General features: G+C 35.7%; 1 protein-coding gene across 2 annotated transcripts in view; it reads left to right on the top strand.

Annotated features, from left to right (window-relative positions):
- SYT14 (synaptotagmin 14) overlaps positions 1–22,730 on the top strand; it is a 64,143-nt gene that overhangs the window by 20,907 nt on the left and 20,506 nt on the right. For both annotated transcript variants that reach the window (XM_009279606.2, XM_009279605.2), the window contains exons 3-4: positions 16,175–16,443; positions 18,254–18,703. In XM_009279606.2, the coding sequence (XP_009277881.1) occupies positions 16,175–16,443; positions 18,254–18,703 (719 nt within the window). The remainder of the gene's footprint in view (positions 1–16,174; positions 16,444–18,253; positions 18,704–22,730) is intronic.

Here is a 22,730-nt window from a genome sequence, read left to right as displayed (position 1 = left end):
GTGAGGAGCAGAAAAGGCCTTGACTCTGTGTCAGCACTGCTCAGCAATAACGAAAACATCCCTGTATTATCAACACTGCTTCCAGCACAAATCCAAACCATAGCCCCATACTAGCTGCTGTGAAGAAAATTAACTCTATCCCAGCCAAAACCAACACAATATGTATCTGAAAAATCCAAATCTTGGAGAATGAAACTACAAAAGTTTCATCTCTTCAAGAGGCTGACTTCAGGTGTGATTTTCTTTTCTTTGAAAATGCTCAGCCCAAACAAATAACAGCTTATAAATATGACTTGAACAGGTGACACGATTGCTGTTGTTTACTGCAAAGAGTTGACATCTATACCAGAAAACACACTCGTAACCAAAAGGTCAGGGCCAACTCTGCATCTTCTGGCAAAAAAGAGGGGCAGTGTCTGTTCTGGTTTAAATTGGTCAAGATTAACACTAGTGATTAGACTCATTTCTTCGTATCTTCAAGGAATCTTGTTTACAATGTTGCTTGATTTTGCTCAAACTTGCTGTGGCTTCCAGTATCTCATAGTTCCTGTTTTTGTTATATCCGATCTGTTTGGTCGTCCCTGTGTTTTAGTAGTCTGTAGTTTGGTAGTACGTGTAATGACTTCTGAAACTTTGTTTTTAAATCCTCAGCACTAAAACCACTGTGTTAATAAGATTTGAAACAGATAATACCTTTTTAAAATTTTGTCCAAGTTCCTGTGAATTTTAATAGAAAAAAAGCAAACTCTGAAATGAACAGTGCAATGCCATCTATGTTACATTTTATTAAGATTTATTACACTTCGAAGTGTTTCTGTTGCATACGTAGCATTTGTGGCAATTTGATGAGTTGCGTGAAAATAAAAAAAATCTATTGCATTTACATTTTCAAGATCTGACGGATACAAAACAGAAAACTAGTCTAATTTTGCATTAATTTGTAACTACCTTCTCAGAATTATTTTGCTGGGAGTGCTTCCTATTTGGCTATGTTAAATTCTGTAAATAATGCCAGAATGGAACTGTTTTTAGATTATGAGAATAACGAGAGAATAATGATGTATTTTCTCTGGACTTTACAGTGTTTATTTGCTTACATCTTAGTATAGAAATAATCACATGAAAATTTGCAAGTAAATGTATGACTTAAAAGCTCTTCTTGAAGATGAAGTTGGTTCGACTTGTTCTGATATCTTTTTTAATTTTCCTGTCAAATGTTGGATCATGAATTGTATGTCCATACAAAATTTGGCCATTAGATAACTCTTGAGTAGGTCTGGTAAAATCTGAAAAGGTGTTTTGAGTTGATGGTCATTTTCCCTTGTAATTGAGGAGTAATTGATCTGTTAAGAGACTAGTGTGTAATGCTCTCCTTCAGAGAAGCTCATCATCCTGTTTGATTATGGCTGTTATCTTTGTCTGTTTTCAGAGCAAAATTCCTTTCGCTGGCAGTGAGAACCACTGCTCTGAATCATCTGCTTTTCCTGGTGCCATTTTCTTCCTGTTAACAAAAAGGGGCTTTAAAAGAAGAAAATCTTTGGAAATAAAAACAGTAGTTGTCATTAGTGTTAAAGGCAATCTGTTGGCCTCAGAGGTGTAGGGAACAGTGGCAATTTCCAGACAACTTTGAGATTCTGCAAAGGAAGAACTTAAGAACCCTTTTTATGAAGGATGGTAACAGTGGTGGTTATTTCTTAAAAAAAATACTAGTTTGCACTTTAGTTCTACTCAGAGAGGGATGGGGGATCTCTCGTGTGCTTTTGGGCACAGTGCAGATAATCCAGGAGAATATTATACAGAGGAGAAATGATAGTATGTGTAACGGTGAATGTAATGGCAGGAGTACAGAGCCATTGTGTCAATATCTCCACTGTTCCAGATGCTCATTTTTTTTCGTGAGTGGTTTCAACATTAAACCACAGAACTAGTAACATTTTGGTAATACAGATGACTTGCCATAAATACCACAATGCAGCAGTCAATTTTGAGTTCCTTTTCATTGTTCTCTAGCTTTCAGTTACTTTTAAAAGAAATTTTCAGGGAAATAAAAGAAGTGAGATTTAATTCTAGTTGAATGTTCATAGTAAAAACAGGATGTGGCTGTTTTTCATCCCCAAAAGAAAGTATCATAACCTGAGATGGTTCAAAGTTATATTTAAAAGTTAAGAGAAGTGCATCTTACGAAATCCATGCAAATGTAAGTCTCACCTACAGTGATACTGTTAGAAAACTGAAAATATTTAATATACCTTTAGTTCATATGTGCTTGTGGAAAACTTATCAGCATGATAGTTATTTCATAATTTTAATACAAACAAGGGTAAGAGTCTGTTTTTTATGCTTCAGTGTCTCTGGCTCAGATATTATGCTTCAAAATCTCTGTATTTTAAAGCAAGGCTGAGCTTGTGGTTATGAACAAGTCAGGTTAAGTTTTTTGTCGAGTGTTTTGCTGTAATACGTAGAAAAGTGTAGATAACCGAGGAAAAGGGGCAAGAGTAGCATTTGCCTACCCATTCTTTGGCTCTCTAGCTTTTAGTTGCCTTTGTGGCACTCATGTAGCTGATGTCTTTCCAATGATTTAATGCATTGAAAGTTGGGAGACAGTTCTGAATGAGTCTATATCGAGTTCATATTACAATAATTTATTTCTCCTTCTGGTTATTCCCCCTTACTTCTCATACATTAATTCAGATTATGTTAGTATCAGCACTTGGTTTTTGAATCCTGTGTAAATTTTGCTGGCTGAGTGGGAGAGAGTCTTTTGTTTTTAAGAAGAGGTCAGAATACAGAAACATAATGGGAAAATCAGTTTACTAACTGCCCTCTTCTTCGCTGATTAGTAGAAATTATTCCCAGCTTGTTGGAATGCAATTTGCATTTGAAAATGCCCATAATAAATTGGCATAGAGAGGCCTAACAATTTCTGTTTAAGGGAGTTTTATTTACTCTAGTTTATACGTAATCTCGGAGTTGCATACAATGTTTCTGCAACTCCTTTCTGAAATCCTTGCTTGAAATTTGCTGCGTTTTACATCTTCGGTGGGTAGATTGATATAGAAACACTTAAAGTCTGTCAAGTCATAATAAATAGCAAACTCAGAATTATGTACTCCCTTTTTAATTTTAACACTGTTTCAGGGTTGATCACATTAAATTGTTTTATGTCTGCACCTTTTTTCATTTTGTTTTCCTTGAGCAAAAGTACTAGATTTCAGATAGAAAAGAACCTGCTTGTTTATTTCATTACAAATGTTAGTATATGGCATACCTCAATGTTTTTCGGGGGGGGGAGAGGAACACTTACAAGGGGTTAGGTATTCATCCTGTATAGATGGCTCAGATTCCTACTGTGTCAGTTTTCTGGTGTTTGATAAGGCACACAAAGCAGTTGTAGGAGAAAGCATATCACTTGTATCCATGGTAACTCGAAAGATACTTTGGAACTCAAAAGGATAGAATAAGCCAGAGTAATAGGTCTCATTACAAGGGCAAAATACATAAAAGGTTCAGGCATATGCTTTTAATTAGTTGCCAAAAATAGCTAGAATCAGAGATGATGCAATGAAACAATAATTCTTAGTGTTAGAAACGAGCAACATTTGAAATCTAAAGATGTGCTCAACTGAAAGGCTTTTATCTTACCATCTTATGGGTATTCGGTCCATGAATACTAATAGATTTGCTATGGTTTCTTAATCATGCTTAGGACATGAGAGCACACACTGATAAAAGCTAGTGCAAGTCTTATATGACTACAAGTTTCAGAAGTTCCATAGTGATGTTAATTCTCATGGCTGTGATGCAGCTTCTTATGAATAGCATGTGCAAAGCATTCTCTTATGTTTTACAAGTGCACTGCTGGAAAAAAAGATGTAATGAGTGCTTCTGTGTAGGGATAATAAAAAAAATGATTGAAAATGCAGATTAGTTTGAGATCCAAGATACAGTATTTTTCAGAATAAGTCACTTAAAAAGATCCAAGATACAGTATTTTTCAGAATAATTTACTTTAATTAATTTTAAAATAGGAAGGTAAGCAATGGGGGAAAGTGTGAAAATGTAATATGAAACTTGAATGGATGGACTAGAATTGAATCCTGGAGAACGAAAATAGAACCATGTGTGAAGTACAAGGTATAGGATATTTGAATAACCATTTTAATAGAAATATTTTAACACAGTGAATAATTTTAAAGTTTTCTATTTGAACAGCAGTGTTTGTAAGGAATCCATCTTGTATTGCAGTGCAATTCTCCACATTATTTCCTCTGTTGCTATAGAAACTAATTCTAGTGCAGCTGTGATCTGTTATCAAAATTCTAATGTTTCAATACCCATTTCTTATTTTGAGTTATTTAAATAGCCTTGTCTTACTTTGAATCAAACTGTACATTTCATCACTGCTGGATTGTTGACTGGTCAAATGTTAATGCAAACTGATAGCAAATGCTGTGGGTTTTTTTTTTTTCCTTCTGCCATCTAAGCTATCATACTTATTGTTAAAGTTTGAATAACAAACAAATTAAGGCTTTTTCACTTGATAAATTATAAAGGTCAATATTTGCTGTCTAACATCAGCATTTTGTAATGGGTATTACTTCCTCAGTGTAATCTTAATTATATTTAATATTTCATAAACCTTAAATTGTTCCTGTTACTGATACATGCATGGGGGGGTAGGTGGGGGGTGTGTGTGTATGTATATATGTGTTTACATATATGTGTTTGTGTGTGTAAACTATTGTTAGGATGCTTTTAACTTAAAAGTCTGTATCTTGGCATGTTCATTTTATCAAAGTAAAGATTTCAGTGATGCTACATTGTCTAAAACTAGTCAGCTGCAAGGTATACTGCAGTAGAACGTCACCAGTTAACAAAGTGTTCTGAATCTCTTTTGCTCCTTTTATTATTTGTTTCTTTGGGGTTGGGTTTGGGGGTTGGGGTTTTTTTTGGTGATGGTGGTTTGGAGGGGAGGGTTGTTGGGGTTTTTTGTTTGTTTTTAACAATTAAAGTACTGTGCTGGTAGGTATATGTATTTAATGCAGGATGCAGCAATGTAACTGGCATATGCAGAGGAGCTGTACTTGCCTGTGAATTGTTAAACTGCTGTATTATAGAAGGAGCTTTACAGATATTTGAGATACCTGTCTTTGAGGTGATCCCCCATCCTTGATTATTATAGTATAGAATTGAGTTTTTCAATATATATTGTAGAATCAGTGACTAATAGGTTGAAAAGAACCTGTGGAGGTCATCTAGTCCGATCTCCTGATTGAAAGAGAGCTAACTTCAAAGTTAGACGAGGTTGCTCAGGGCCCTAGCCAGGAGAGCTTTTAAAACCTTCAAGACTGTTGATTACACAGCCTCTCTGGGTAACCTCTTCCAGTCAGTAGCCACTCTGATTTCAAAGTTTTTTCCTTATATTTAATCAGAATTTCCTTTGTGGCAACGTGCACATATATCAGTTATATGTCGGGTTTATATATAGCTTAATAAAGTAGTTTATTAATAAAGTAGTTTAAACTCTTAGTGCTGAGATTTGAAAAAATTAGCATTCTGGTTATGAACCACATTCAACACCATTCTGCTGAGTATGTTTTCAATTGTAACGTTAAGATCTAAAAACTTCGCTGACACCAAATTATGAGAAAGGGTGGGATGGTAATAGGTCTGGAGACATATGTTGTATACTTTCTGATGTTGTAGCAAAGCTACTGAAATGTTCCAGTAGTACTTTTCAAGATAATCACTGACTTTCTAATGAGTGTACACTAATTTCATGTAGAGTGAAATAAATAATTTTCAATTTTGAAATTATCATACCAACATTTTGCAGCTGTGGCTGTCAGACTTTGATTACTAATTAACTGCTGTGCACCACCTTTAAGTCTCTTACTCAACAAGCAGCATCAAACAGTAATTTCACATTAGGTATATAAATCTTTGGTAGTATAGGAAAGGTCCATGAGAAACAAATTTTGGTGGATATGCATGTTTTGACTCTGTCACAACGGCTAATAAGTTTAATATTGTAGGTGTAACACCATGTTCATGACAACACAATTTACCAGTTAGTGTTTTGGGAAGTTAAATGGGTTGAGAATGATATGCTGCACTCTGACCCTTGATTGTTCAGCGCTATTGTTTCTTTGGGTGGATGACAGGGACGAACAGTTCCTCTCCTGCTGTTTGTTGAGGGCTGAAGCATCATTCTGTAGACCTTATGAGCCCTCTGTATGCAATACGCAGCTTGGCCGCTGTTCTCTGATCCTTATAAGTTCTTGAATAGCTCTTATGACTGGTGCTATGGCTGAATGAAAATATCTTCACCAGCCAGACTCATATTCTGTCAAAATGCAGAAAATTACCTGTTTGGTGAATGATATGACAACTATGGAAATACAGCAACAACTACATCATATATTACATATAAGCCTAGTAAAGCAGCTTGTCTGTGACAGTGGGAGGTCTCAGAAGCGCCTCAAAGAAGTGCGGGAAATTTAGTTTTGAGTAATTGTGTTTCTTTATGCCCAGAGAAACATGTTTGAGGCCTTGCTGGAGTGAGTGGAACAGGCTGACATGCTCCCTGCTGCTTAATCCGCCTTTTCTGTGAATTTGTAGCCCTCTTACTGGGTGTGTGAGGGAAAGATACCTCGGTTTTGAAGCATATCCATTTCCTGTGATTTCACAGTGTCTATTTTGCCTTTCTTTTTCTGGACAGTTGGCCCCAAAAGTGGTACTAGTGCCATTATTCCTAAGCATACTTTCTACAGGCACTAATATCTGAAAGGTTTTAGAGGAATTCTTGAGCATATATAGGCAATTTTCTTCTATTGTTGACCTATTAGGTACTCCTGTAAACTGAGATCGTCCTTGATTTTTCTGGGTTCTAGCTGCTCTTTATTTGGTATGACAGCTGTTTCAAAAGCAAAAAAATCTGAATTTTCTAGAATCCTTTTTACAGGAATACTCGTACTGCAGGAAATACAGTCTCTTTTACTAAAGCAAGTCACTGGGCCAGTGTATCAAGGAAAGAAAGGGAAAAAGTGCCTGAATAGATAAGAGAAATCAAGGTCCTTTGGAATCTCAGGATCTGAATAAATAATTACCACTGTCTCCCCACTCAAAAGGAAAAATAATAATAAATCTAAAATATAAATATAAAAATCAGTGCTTATTCTGGGAAGCGTCTTGCCTCTCCTGGAATGTAACTAGCTGTATTCTCTAGGTTGTGCAGATTTTCACCTACAAATATGGATATCCCCACCCATCAGACATCACTGATTTCTCTTTTATCTCTTTGCTCTGTTGACATTGCTTTTTTCTCAGATCTGAACCACTTTTTTGCATGTCATGTGTTGTTTTATTTTCCCCATTCCTTCACCTTTCTTCCTCTGTCATTTTTGCTCTGTTATTTTAGCTGTTTGTAATTTTTCATTCCTGTTTGCATCTTGTCTGTTCTTTATTCCTCTCTTTGCTCTTTTTCTCATTTTCTATACAGATCTACTAAACTTCTCTCCATTTATTTCTTTCCTTTGTTTATTTACCAACAACCTATCACTTTTTTCTGAATCATTGCACCTACTTTCTCCTTCTGCCTCTTCTTTTTTTTTTTTCCTTCTTCCCTTTACTTTTTTCCCCACCCTAATGTATTTTTTGTTTTCTCTTCCTTCTCTTCCACTACAGAGCTGATGATAATGGAAAATTCTGTGGGGGTATATCTCTTAAGAAGCTAGTGGCTTTGAGGTTTCCATGTTGGTGGTGGTACACAATTCAGGTGAATTTTAGATTAATAATAATTTACAAGGCTCGAAGTAAAAATAAAAAAAATAAAACCCGGAAGAAACGGCTAGGGTACTAGTCTTAAAAGACTTGGTTTCAGTTCCACACTTCATTGGAAGCTTTCTGTGGTTTTGAGCACTTCTGAGCTAGATTCACAGCAATCTTTATTACCTCTTATTTAAACCTGTACTTTACTTCTCCATCTGTAAAATGCCAAACACGTTAACTTCTGTTATTATAGTAGTAGTATTATCCACCATAACATATATTTCACTTATATATGTTAACAGTTACGAGATACCCAAATTGGGATCGTACAGATGTCTTAAGTAGATTGGCAGAAAATTTAACTCATGTCCTACTGAAATGGTTCTTGCAGAATCATTGTAGTGCTGCTCTGTGTTAGTGACTCACTCCAACAGAGTATCCTTTGCCCTCAAAATTGCTATGAAAATAAGGCAAAGGAATCAAAGCAAGCTTTGTGTTCCTATTCTGGAAGCAGTTCTTGATGGAAAATATCTTTCCTGGTTCATTTTCACCAGTTAGGGTAGTAATAAATAGAGAGCTAAAATACTAGGGAACTTTACACAATTTTTTGAAAAAAATTACAAAATGTAGCTGCTAAGGTGAAGCTGTTTTTAAGAAACCGTGAAGTAATTGCATTTCAAGTTGCAGAAAGAGTTCTCAATAAAGGAAGTAGTTTTATCTTATTTAAAATAAAAGTATAGAAAAAAGAATGATGGCATTCTGATAATTAAGGGACACATTTAAGTGCAGTATATACTGCTGAATGGATCTTGTTTATATCGTCAAATGAATAATTATTGAGATCTTAGAGGGAGTTTCTGTGTCGCTTAGAAAACTTTGTATTCCTTTTTTTTGTCAAATAAAAAATGAATGTGCCTGAAATGAGCTGCGAAAATATTAAAATGTTCAAGAAAATTATACACATAGCACATTAATCTTGCTTTCTAATCATGCTTTCTTTCCTCATTTGAGACCAAATAGAATGAGAACAAGAACATTACAGGAATATTAGCTGTCTGTTACAATACTTTACACTTTATCCTGCTGCTCGACTCCTGTGTTTAATACTGCAGCTGTAGTAGTATTAACCTGGACTGGAATTTAAACTATAATTTAAAGTGAAAATTGTACTCAAATGAAATATAGCAATGACAGGAAAATATTTTCTAAGTCCACATCCAGCTGCTAGGGTGCAGAGGTATGAAGGGATGCTAGTATGCACACACTGGTCAGAACTGGGGATTCTCACGGACCTGAGATGGTTTACAGCGGGTGGAGTTTTCGATGTTTTTGAAGCTTTTAGCTGTTAAGCCCTGAATTTCTGTTAAACGTCCGTAAATGCTGGTGAGATAGCCAAATTTGGGTGAATTTTCACAGAGATGATAAAAGGCATTTCCTTGTCACCAAGACACTCTTTAAGATTTCAAAGCCGGTTGTCAATCACCGTCAGCAAGCAGGACTTCCAGTGTATTTTAAAAAAGGAGGGGGGGGGGGGAAGATTCTAGCTATTCATTTAACTTGTTATGTTTTTGAAAGTTGTGTTTTTCTAAAAATTTTGATAACTTGGAAAAAATTAACAGTGAACAGAGGTGCAAAGGAATACCTGTTCATTTATGAAGTTAACCAACGTAGTGATCTGAAAAGTAGTGTGAAGCAAAGCTGGCTGCTTATAAAAACAGTAAAAGTGAAACCAGCATCTAAATGGAACAGAAAATAAGTTTTTCTACCTAAGAAGTTGAATGAACATAGTACAAATGCTTTACCAAGGGAAATATAGTTATGGAAGGGAAGGCAAACAATTTTACAATTTCACTTCTTAAAGATCACTGCTTCCAAAAAGCTTTAGAGCTGGATGTAGTCTCAGAAAAGAAAAGTTTTTGAAGTCTCCTTTTAAAAGTTAAAAAAAAAAAAATGTTCTGGAAAGCTTGATTTATTGCTGTTTGCATCAGTAAGAGATTAAAATATTGAACCAATAGGTTTAAGCAGTATTTAGATGTATTTTGGACAGCTGGAAAGTATAAATACAGAACCAGGTAGCAGAACTCCTTCCTATTCACATTAATAGAAATACTGTATAAGGAATCAGAGAATGATACTTAAATTGAAAGAAAATGAATTCAAGAGATGCTAATGTATAATTTTCATTGAAAGACGACCAAAATATTTGGGAAGGAAACAAAAGAACGTCTTTGACAGTTAGTTCACTATAATGCTTTAATAATGTATTTGTAGTTTAAATGTTCTAATTTGGGCTAATTTTGGAAAGAGAAAGCTTGGAATTTTTCACCAGTGCAGTGCTTTTCTGTATTGCTTTGTAAAACAGAACGATAAATTTTTACAGATCAGAAGTGGTCTAATAAGTGCAGAAAAGAGCAAATTTCTTTTGTCAGCAAAGAAAACCAAGCTGCCGTTCTGCAGGTTCATGATGTAAACAGAGAAATAAAAAAAATAAATTACTGTGCGAGTATCAGTAACTTCAATTGGTCTTAGACCTTTCCTGAGGAAGAAAATAGAAGCTTTAAGGAGTGGACATAAAGATAATTCAATAATATTGGATTAGTTTTCTTAAAAAACAAAAGAACCTATTTATTATGTGAATGACCCGTAAAATTAGCCCTAGAAGGTGAGGAAAATGCAGTGCTAAGAACTTCATGTGGCATCAGGTGTAAATGGCAGCAATGCTGTTTTGATTTCTGCAGGTCTGGGATTAAGCTCATAGCGTATGGAATTTTCTAAATAGGAAAAAAGGAAACAAAGGAGAACTATTTTTTACTGGGAAAAAAAAAACCAGATATGATTATTATTCTTGTTTACTGGTGAATTGCTTAATGTAGAAGATAATTCAACTGTGAATAAAAGTCTAAAATGTGGCAAATCCAATAAGAAAGCTGATAAAAGAGTTTTTTTCTATTGTCCATAATGACCCCATACCGCTCCTATATTCCCCTTTTTTCATTAAGCAAGGCTCATGCCATAACTCTTTTGGAAAAGAAATAGAATAATGCCAAGATAATTTGGTTTATTGTGAAATAATATGGGTTTTTTCGTCACAGAGATGCATGTAAGCTTTTCATTTTAAAGGAAGGAGAGCCCCGAGGTTTCATTCAATATTTAATGTTTATATTTTATACTCCTTGTGATGTGGGGTAATTCAGTCAATGTAATATTTTGGATGGTAGGAAAGTTCAAACATGAAAATTCTATTTGGACTGTCTGTGCTGTGTATCAGAAATCTCTAAGGGTATTTAACCATTCAGAATAAGAAAGGTTTCTTTAATTTTTAAACATGTGTTTCATTTTATGTTTTATTTAAATTGTCTTAACATTTACATAGAACCCCTTGAAGGCTTGAAAACTTGAAATTTACATTAGATTAAAAAAATAAATAATTATGAAGCACAGTGTATGTGGAGGTATATTAGAGGAAGAAAAGGTACTGTTTGAGTATGAAGATATTCTGATAATTATAAAATACGACTTGCAAAAATTATTAATTTATGTAGTGATTATTTGTTTTAAAGGACCTGGAAACAGATTCCCAAAGAAGTTTTGCGGTAATGCTGCCTCCCACAATAATATGAATATTTAAAGAAGTAATATATATGAGAAACTCCAAGTTGCAAAAGTGTAGTTAATTACTGCTTATGAGACAGGGGAATTAAAACCACAAGGATAGTTTCTTTTTCCATATGTTAAGAGATGCATGTTCTTGGAATTACTCAGGAAATACGGGCTAAAGAAAGCTAGGTTTGTGCTGCTGTTGGCAACCTTTGGGAAAATTAATTAAGATAGCAAAGTCTGAACGTTATAAACATGGAAAGGAACATCACCAGCGTCATGGTGAAATGCTGTGCAGCCTAGCGTGGTCCACAAGGGACCAGGACAGAGAGGAGAAATGAGGAGCATTGGGAGCAGAAAGTTCAAATAGTAACTGAAAACCTAAAGAAAAAACATTTCTTATAGTAAGTTAATGTATCTTTAAACTGTGATTCCACTTGGAAAAATGGCTGAAAAAGTTTGTGTATTTTCTCATAGTTTCAATTGTCTGTTCCCGGAATACTCATTTTGGCCGTGGTTGCTGCGTCAGGTTTTACTGACAGTCCCTTGAGATTGACGGCAAGAATATGTGTCATCGCCCCTTGGCTTTCAGTCAGTCCCCTGTACAGGGACTTACGAAAACAGACTAACCTTCATTGTTTAACAAAGTACTAAAAAGAAGGTATTTATTTACTTCTGACTTAAATGTGCTAATGACAGTTTACATGCTGTAATTTGAGTCTACCAGCAAAATGCTAATCTGCTTGTGTTTGTCAGGTAGTTTGCTTATAGTTCTGGTTTCTTCAGCTGTTGAGCAAGGACTTTACTGTTACCGCTATATGAGTGTTTTCCCAGCCCAGTAAAGACGGATGAAAATTTTAATTAAAGCAGTTAACCCTTAAAAGATTGATCATTCAAATCTGCCTATTCACAGCAATACACTGTATTCTCAATTTAGAGTTTACTAAGTATTTATTACTAAACAACTTAGTTTCACTCACGTTAGAGAATGCAAAGTTATTTCACATATATATCGGCTGGAAAACTGGATGTGGGATCTTCATCCTGTTACAACTTTCTTTTTGTCTTTCCTCTGTTCTGGCATTTTCTGTCTGGTAGGAACCTCAGGCTAAACTCGATTTGGTTTCTCTGTGACTATTCCTTTCTTCCAGGTTTGAGATATATGTTGGCTTGTTTTTCGCCCTGTCTTGTCCAAAATGGTATGGTAATTTAATATGGTTAGTTTCATTGGGGGAATTGGCAAAATTTATTGTCTGTCTGGTTTGAGAGCAGAAAGTTTCTTGGGAAATTTGCGTAGAAACGATGCAACAGCTCATTTTAAATTTTCACTGTAACCATTTGCTTGTTAAGAGTAACTCTTTAGCAGATGTTATTAGCCACATTCAGTGGTCTTCGGAAGGTATTCTTTGGCTTTGTCACAGTATACAAGCATGCACAAGTGTGACAGTGTCTAAGTTTACACCTTAAATGAAAGGTACAAGGTATGTTATAGACAGTGGTTCTATATGTAAATATGCAAACACTTCAGAACATGCTTTCCTTTCAGCTCCAAATGTTTTTTTCCAATACAATCAGTGATAGGCCAGCATGCATTAGCAGTGGTTTTTTTTATTTTAAGCTTTGATACATATGCAAAATGCTGTTGACTGATTGTTGAAGTTTGTTGTTACTTCTGTGTAATTTTTAAGGAAAATACCCAGTATCAGATAGTCAGTGTTGCTGTGTTCACTTCTGTCTGTGATATCATTTGTCTCTGATATCGTCAGTCATTAGAAGGTCTTCATGTAATTCAAATTTGCAGTATTTTCAGAGAGCTGTAACATGAAATCATCACTTCATTGCATCATTTACTGCGGGGAGCGGGAAATTAGTTTAAAATGAGACATTTTCACTTTAAAAATTCATTTGAAAACTTTGATATCTTTTTATGTAGAGAAACCTTTTGTTCATAAACCATTTATGCCTGTTTAGACAGAGGTGTCCTTAGATTTTTAAACCCGAATATTTGTTTTAAGAATTTACATGTTATTTGTTTGGTAAAACCCGAATATTTGTTTTAAGAATTTACATGTTATTTCTGTTTATTAAAGTAAACTTTCAGAAATAAGTAGTTAAAACCTGCCCCAGTGTTTCAGCTTTTTCTGAGATTTTTGAATCACAGCTGGTTAATAAGAATTTTCTTTTCTTCACTTCTTCACTTCTTCCCTGCCTACATTAAAAGTACCTTTTCTGTCACACAGCCTGTGCAGTTTTCCCATAGGGACATATAATGGAGTTCATCAAAGTGAAAAAAGTGAGTCACACAGTCATTTATTTACTCATGTAAGACAATAATGGTGTTGATAGTTTAGCTTGTGGAAAAGCTGGGAGTTAAAAAATCTTTGCAGACTAGACTACAAGTGAAAAGAAAGAAATTAAGTCATAGCTACATGGTGGTTACTGTCTCATTTAATGCTGTTTGTTGCCTTTTAGCAACAATGAGCAGAAATGTTGATGCTGTAAATTTGCTAGAGTATTTAATTATATAAATTACGAAAAGGAAGTCCTGTTTTCATGGTATAGAGAGTTAAAGGATACTTACTATTATTTTATTATGATTAAAATATCAGTTTAGATTCTAAAATTATGTCTATCTAGTTTCAAGGGCACAAGTTATCTAATATAAAAAAAAAAAAAAAGCTTTCCCAGATCTCTTCATGTTTTGCAAATAAATCTTTCTCACTGTTCCTGCATGTCGATTTCAACATTCTGACTGTCCCACTTAACTCTGTTTCATATATAAGGTTTTATGTGTATGACTACGTTTTGAGCATAGGATTCCCTGCCTGCTCTATTTTCCTTTCCAGCCCTGTGGCACTGGAGTTTCAAGAGTTAGTGGCACTGGGCTTGCTAACAGCAGAAGACCTTTTGCGTGAGTGCTGTAAGAGTAACTTGGAATCACTCTGAATGGTAGACTGGCTCTTACGGGTTTACCAGAGAAGAGAGGATTCCTGGCAGTGGTATCATCTGGTAGGAGTGCTTGGTGTTGTTTTAATTACTCATTTGCCTTAGTGAAAGCTAAGAGGAGTTCCATTAGGAGCCCAGTGAAAGAGGGAAGAGCCCTGCATTCCCCAATTATCTTTGAGGCTTCTGCCTATCTGTGCAGTAGGTATGCTCCGTAATGAGCTGTCCTATCCCTGTCCCTCAGTTGCCCAGCTTTGGGGATCTGCAATGCATATGGGCTCCCTTCTAGCCAAAGTGTCTGGGTTTGCTTCCCATGGACGGTGTGCACCGAAACCATGGTGGTTTGGGCTTACATCAAATGCCAGAAGCTGTGAAATGTTCCTGCATGCCGCAGTCAGATACAGCTCAGACTTCCAAAGGAGAGGAGAACAAAAGGGAGCCTTTCGCAAAGACTGTTTGTTTCCCAAGAGAGCCACATTACTGTGTTTTCAGCCTTGTTCCATAAAGGGTAACTCTTACGTGTGCTCTGTTTATGTGATATGTTGAACAACTGGTAATTACCTCTGAAGCAGTTAAAAGGTTGATGTACTTTGTGAGAATTTAGGACACAGGCAGGGCAATCCTGTATACCAAAATTTGATGATGAAACTAAAATGTAATACCTTTGTCATGTGGGAAAGATCAGTTTCTTTCTTAGATGAATCTGAAATCAAAGCTTATCTTGTTCTAATGTTTAATGCTTTCATTAACTTCCTTGTTTGGTAGGGTAGATTTTTTCTGTGAGTGAAAGTGGTATGTTTGACACCAGAAAACATTGTTGCTTTGAAATTTTTGTGTGTAAGTTAACTCTATGTGCGAGGGGCATCGAAATCTTCATTAAAACCTCTACAGAAGATGTAAACAAAGTGTGATACAGGTTTTACCTATCCTTAGTATTCCTTTCATTTCAGCTACTGCACATCTTGCTGTCTTTTCCCAACTCCAGTCAACTGTGTAATGCTGCATAGTAAAAGATGAGATCGAAAATTGAAATGTCATTATTTTGAATCAACTTTCTGTATCCATAGCCATGCATCGTGGGTTTATTTTCTGAGGAGATGTACGACCACATTTCTGTCTAGCTAGCTAGTGTAAGTGAGAAGCAAAGATGGTCAGCATCAAGTATTCATCCCAAGCACAAGATTGGTCATGGTCCTTCTTCCACTGTCTTTAGTGACTGGACCTGGTGTCTAACTTCTAGACACTGGGTACATACCCTTTAGTTGTCCTTAACAAGTAATAAAGAATCTGAGACACTGCTTCCCTAGTTAAATTCACTGCTGATCAGAGTTCACTTGTGTGAAAGGGCTTGTGTCTGCCTTTATTAGTACCTTACTTGTCTTCAGAGTTTAATTTAATATCTCCCTGGGTGAGCAACAGCATGGGAGGTAATCAGAAGTTTGATATGATGGCTTTAGGGAGTGCATTTTGTTTCCTTAATTGGTCTGCATTCCACCTGCACGGAATCTGACTTAAGATATCCAAAGGTTTTTGCAAGGTAAGCATCCCTGAAATTCAAGCCTAGAATTTTTGTCATGTCATATTTGTGCTATATTTATTTATATACGGTTTACGCAGTCCATTGTGACTATATATTTAATACTTTGCTTTTTCCCACATCTCTTTCATCTGAGAGATCATTTGTTTCCATTTTTAAACAAATATTTTTCAGTAGTATTAGTTATCTAATTTAAAATGTAAAGTAAAAAAAGACATTTGTAGATTTTAAATACTCTGTCCAGATATTTGGACTTACCATTTTCCACAGAACTGTTTCAACAGTAAATAATCAGAAAGTAAGTAAAGAATTTTCACTTATTCTCAGCGAACTGCATTCAGAGGATGAGAAGAACACCTCCGCTAGATGAACTGCAGCCGCCTCCATACCAGGATGATAGTGGTTCTCCTCATCTTTCATGTACGCCTTCTGAAGTCGGAGACAGTAAATGTGAATTTTCCCAGTGTAGCAACAGTCCAAGATGTTCCTACAAGTGCCCAAGTGAGGGAAGCCCGGCACATGAAATAGAAAGCTTTCATAACAAAGGATACGAAGAGGATGTACCAAGTGATAGCACAGCTGTCCTTAGTCCAGAGGTAAATGAAAACAGTTGAGTGTTCTGAAGTGTCATGCAGTGCGACCTTTTGAGAGATTTTTTTTTTTTTTAAAGATCAATGTACAGGCATAGGAACACTAATATTGCAGCTCATTCATAAAAAAAAAGTTAGTTTGTCAGAAAATATTACAATAGGATTTCAGATTGTTCTTTATAGTTATCTTTATGGCATCTTAACTTTCAAACAAGCTCCCAGTCAGAGTGAATTTTTTTTTAAACAAGTCAGAAAACTTCATCACGCTATAAGGACTGTAGTCAAAATTCTTTTTCTTCTACATAATTTTTCAAACAGCTCAAATAAAAAAAAATAAAAATCTGTTTACACTTTTCAAACTGAACACCCCATAATGTAAAACGTCTTTTATGAAAAAAAAAAATTATTACAAAGAGGTTTTTTTAATTGTTGATGGTAGTATAGAGATTTGTTCCCTTTAATTTTCCTTTTTTTTCCTGCTATAAACTGTAATGATATCCATTTATTTTTTACTATGAAGAAATAATCTTTTCTGACATGTATTTCCTTATAATGTCTTTAACAACTAGTTACTGCACTGACATCTATGGATAAGTCTACATTAGTGATGTCGTGTGCAGAAGAGGCTCTTTTTGGTTCAAATTTGTCTTTTGTCTCTACCTGAAGTTTTGAAGTGCATATTAGGGAGCACTCCTGATGTGCCAACAGCTGCTTCTGTCTTAGTAGACCTCTTGGTAAGTTGATGTTGCATACCTGGGGTGTTGGTGCAACATCTGGAAGGCCCACCTGCTATGTGAATGCAAGGTTCTCCAGTAGCTAGCTGTCCATCCGTACCTGATGATCAGCTAGGACCACAGTCTGTACGAACTTCATTGCTGGTAAAGACAGTGTGTGTACATATGGTCCTCGAACCCTAACAGATTGCAGCAAATCTGATCCTAGTTCTTCCCGCTTTGTGTCACATCAGTCATTAATGTAAGCGTACCCAATAAGAAGTGAGAACACTGCCAACTTTTTTTATAGCCACTCAACAACTTGAACAATGAAGCTTTCAGAGGAATGAATTCCCATAGCTATGTAGCAACCAGTTTAAAATAAGAACATAACATTTTTTAATCCAAAAGGCTTTATTTTGCCAAAAGGCAGTATTTTGTTCAAAATTTGAATTGACAATAAACAATTTTAAAATTAAGTTTAAAAAACAGTTTTAGGACTGATGCCATTTACAGAAAGTTCAGAAAGTGTGTTCAGAACAGATGCGTCTTACACAGTTCTAGTAAAATTACGTTAATAAAGCCATGATAATTTTTGGCACGTTTATAGAACCCTTGTGGACTGCAACAAGAGCTGCATCTGCAAGTAGGTGTTGTAATTCCTGTATTCTTTGCTGGCATCTCACCGTGCCCTCAATCACTAGCCCAGCTGTTAAAGGACTATAATACGTTAACTTAAAGATGTGTGTATACTCGCACAGGAATAAGGTAGTTGTATCTTGCAACAAATATGTATGGATTTTAACATGTGGGGCGTGGAAGAAGAGATCATAAATACAGCCTAATGTAATCTGAGCTTTGCCTGATTGGATCCTGGCTTTTGGCAGTATTGGCCAGGTAAAGTCTTTTGATTTTTTCTTGGCTGCTAGTCAGCCATCTCCTCAAGCTTTCGGTGTTTAATTACCTTGTTTATGAAATGAACAAAAAGATCATAGTCACTTCATATTGTGTAGAGAAAGCCATATATTTCCACGCTAGATTTAATAATAGAATACAGTAAATAAATAAATAAATAAAAAGCTTTTTTTCTTCTTCTTCTTCAGGATATGTCAGCTCGAGGATCATCTTCACAGCTTCCTAAACCTTTTGATCCTGAGCCAGTAGCTAAATATGGCACACTGGATGTGAGTTTTGACTATGACTCACAGGAACAGAAGCTTTTGGTGACAGTGACAGCTGTCACAGACGTTCCCACGTACAGCAGGACAGGTGGAAGCTCGTGGCAAGTACACCTAGTTCTTCTCCCTATAAAGAAGCAGAGAGCAAAAACCAGCATCCAGCGGGGACCGTGCCCTGTCTTCACAGAGACATTCAAATTTAATCACGTTGAGTCTGAGATGATTGGGAATTATGCAGTTCGCTTTAGACTGTACAGCGTACGTCGCATGAAAAAAGAGAGGATTGTGGGAGAAAAGATTTTTTACTTAACAAAATTGAATCTTCAAGGGAAGATGTCAATGCCAGTGATACTGGAACCTTCTTACAGTCTGTCTGTGAGTATTAAATGAGGCAGAATAAGAATGCAGTGATATACAGTGTCCTGAATTTTGTAAGAATAGTGTGTATATTTATAGAGTCATCACATCCACTCGCTTTTTTTCAAGTCATAGGAGCATATTAGCACAATGATAATTTCCTTAGAGCTTCTGTAAGGACATTCACTTTCCACCTGCAAAAGCTTCCCATATTTTTCCTTTTAATTACTTAGAAATTTCCATTCTATAAAAAGGGATATAGTGCTGAATATATGTATATATGTATACATGCAAATACATATATATGTATTTAATAGTATAATCTTTACTCTCCTACCCGCAGCATTTCAATTAAAAAAAAAAAAGGGAGGAAAAAAAAAAGCTATACTAGCGAGTGCCCTCCATCTGTTGCAATTAAATCTTGGTTGCAATAGGTATTTTCCTTTCAAGAAAGAAAGATAGGAAAGAGGAATTTTGAGCGTACAAAGACATTTTTAATAACTTCAGCTTAGAATCTTGTAAATAATTGATTTCTGGTTCAGTCTGAAGTGAAAAATAGTGTGAAAAGTAGTTCAAACTGAAAAGGATTTTTGTTTGCTGAAAAAAATCCCTACCTATCTGATGAACAAAGTTTTTTGTCCCCCAAATTAATTTACCTTTAATATTTTTAATAAAGCAAAGCAGCAGTAATTAAGGGTAAACTTAGGTATCACTATCAAAAAACACAGGAGATCACTGTATGGGCAACGATCAGTATCTCCTTTTTCTTTTTTGTAAGTTTTTAAGTATGCTTTTGTCCAGAAAGAGAATGTTTGTGGTGATGTGGTCAGGGCTTCCTAGACTAGGATTGCTTTAATGTTCACTGCTTAAGAGCTGCATATGTGCTAAATAATGGATTTTTGGGAGAAAGAGAAGGTGATTAGCAAGGGCATCCTTATTTGGACATTGTGTGTGTTTTGTGGTTTTTTTAAACTGTCAATAAAGGAAGAAGAGGATGAGAAGGGTAAGAAAGGAAAAGAATTTTTCAGGTGAAACAACGCAGTTAATTTGTTCTGCATTTTCAAAAAAAGTTTGGATCAATTGAAATGGCATTTCTGTTGAACATGAGTATTACAAAAGACACTCAAAATAAAATGCCATGGCATTTAATGACTAAAAATACATTAATTAGAATTAGTAAAAGCTGAGACTAGAACTTGGATCTGATGGAGGATCAACTGACAATAGAACAGCTTTTTTACGATTCCTTATTCCAAAGATGAAGCGGTTCACTTACCTACTGTGAACTTTCCTAATGCAGAGTTTGCTCGTTTCACAGCTAGGAAAAAAGTACCCCATGAAACAAAACATTGAATATTCTAAAAGTACTTGCTAAATTTGTGTGTGTTTTCAATAGGTTCTGGTTTAAAATTTACCAAAGTCAGTGAAAAAGGCCAATGAATGGGCCAGGATTTTGATTGATTGGTATATTCCATATGTGCATTGGTTATTCTTCTGTATTATTTTCTTGAGCTTTTGTGGCAGGGAGAATAAAAGCAAATTCCAGAAGACATCAAAGATAAGAATGTTATTTATTTTCTGCAGTGGTAAGGCATGCCATATCTGCATTTAACTCTCCTCCTTATTTTTTGGGGGGAAGGAACAAGAAGAATGAATATTGGTAGGAATTGAAAGTATCTTCCAAAGTTTGTTGCTGTAATGGGGTTTAGGCAGATTTATCTTAGCCCTACCTGTTGCTGGAAAGGAACCTTCATAGTCTTAATAGCTTGAATGAGGGTCCATGTTTTTTTGAAACTAGGCAAATCAGTTTTTAAAACTTTGAAAATTCATTCACATCTGAGATTATAGGTATTTTTCTATTTTTATTTATAGCCTATATCATATTTTTTCAGTGACTAGATCTATTACAGAATTTAACATATAGTTATTTTGCAAGAGTGTTAAAATTTATTGTGATTTTAGCATGTATGACTGGAAGGGGGCGGCATCCTGGGTCACTTGAGTTCAGGCCCTTGTTATTGCAGACAGCCAGGTCATCCTGGTCACAAATTTGTGAATTTTCATCTGAAAACATCAGGTTGTTTCATTTCCAACTTGAATTTCTTCATGACCAATTTATAACCATTTGTTCTTATGCCAGCATGGTCCTTGAGCTTAATTAGTTCTTACCCTTCTCAGGTGTTTGCCTCTGGGTCTATTTATACGCATTGGTCATGTTCCTTCTCAACTGTCCTTTTGCTAGAATAAACCAACAACAGTCTTTATGTCCAACTAATCATAAATGCTAGGCAGGAGTTATTTAACAGGAGAAGGTAAGTGTTGTTTCAATTTGGAGAGATCCAGCTGTTCAGGGGTTTTTGTAATTATAAAATCCATGATGAGGTACATTGTAAATTCTGAATTAAATTTGCCTTGTACAGTTGCAGAGTGTTTTGTGTCTGTGATGTGTTTATATTTGACAGCTTTTTTAGAAGATATTTCTTGGACACATGACAGTTGCCCTATTTTTTCCACTGCTTCTCATTATATGGATTTTATATATTAAATATACCTTCTGTCACTGAAACTTCCTAATCCATTGAAACATCTATGCTAATCTCTTCTGCAGAAATGTGTTTTATTTGCTTCTTTCTGTGCCTGATACTATATTTATGTATTTTATTAGCTAATCATCTGCCTTCTGATTGTATAAGAACAGTTCCTATCCTCTGAAGTTTAGTATTTTTTCAGGCATACCTTAAAGCTATTCACAAGGGAATCTGGTCAAAGGTAGACCAGCAAGACCAGTGCCTTTGAAACATAGTGGCACGCTCACATGAGCGGGCCTGCAACTCTCTGGTTATCCCTAAAATGTGGATAAGTATGTGTCGTGGTGAGTACATGATACTAGTATGTTCCTTAAACAGGTTTCAAAGCTACACGTGGCTTCAAATTTACAAATATACTCACAGACGATCTTTCTCACCCAACTTTTCACCCTGCTCCTCACCTTCCTACATTGCATATAACATCTTGCATTAGCAGCTATTATCCACAAGTCCTATTGCCGTTTGTCTTTAACAGTCCTGCGTTGCTGCAGTTCTCCCACATAACAGGGAATTCCTCCTCACACAGTATCCTCAGCCTCCTTATTTATCACAGCCTTCCTTCCAAGTTCAGTGTATGTTTGAGTGAGGCAGAAGCAACAGAACCAATATGGGCTAGCCAGAGTGCGGTTGTCACTGTGATCTGAGAGTGTCCCTTTCAGATTTGCTAGAAAGTGGCCGTTGCATCAAAAGTTAATAGCAGGGCTGTACATTGTGGTTTTGTCTGAGTATAGTTTGCTTAGGAAGACCTTTGTTGATCCTTTTAGAGAAATTTTCCTTTTATTCTACAATGGTAGACAAATTTTTGTTCACCCGCCTTGGAGTTTAGAATCCATTGTGATGTTGTTTATTACTCTTCAAGCAATCCCTGTGGACCTGTTTTTAGTTGCTCTTCGTTCTTCTCAAGCAAAGAAATTTTCCTGACAGTGAACAACAGCCTCCAGTATGATGTGATTATAAAAACATATAAGCAGTTTATTGAGTGAAATCTGTTTGGAAAAGATAAAAAAAACAAGCGTAATCCTCTTCACCATCCCATAGGTTGCTTTTTGGTGTAGAATAACAATAAACAATGATGGTTTAGATTTTTTTGATTGATTTTGAAAGTACAGTTTCAATGACCGAAACACACCTCTTCCTGCTAAGCAAATCTAGTAATTGTTCATTATGTATTGTCAATAACAAGATGTTTGCTGTGGAGAATGAAATTTATTTTTCTTTCTTTCTATAACATTCTCCATTTCTAACATACTGAACTCCCAGATGTGATCCATATAACAAAGAATGGATGGTGTAGACATTCATACGTGCTTAAAGGATTATTTTGTCTATATTTACTATAAATATTGTCGTGGTTTAACCTCAGTCGGCAACTGAGCGCCATGCAGCCGCTCACTCACTCTCCCCCTCCCCAGTGGGATGGGGGAGAGAATCAGAAGAGCAAAAGAGAGAAAACTAGA

This window comes from Aptenodytes forsteri, unplaced genomic scaffold, assembly GCF_000699145.1.
Source record: "Aptenodytes forsteri isolate BGI_AS27 unplaced genomic scaffold, ASM69914v1 Scaffold195, whole genome shotgun sequence".
NCBI lineage: Eukaryota > Metazoa > Chordata > Aves > Sphenisciformes > Spheniscidae > Aptenodytes > Aptenodytes forsteri.
This window is presented reverse-complemented; position numbering and strand designations above follow the sequence as displayed.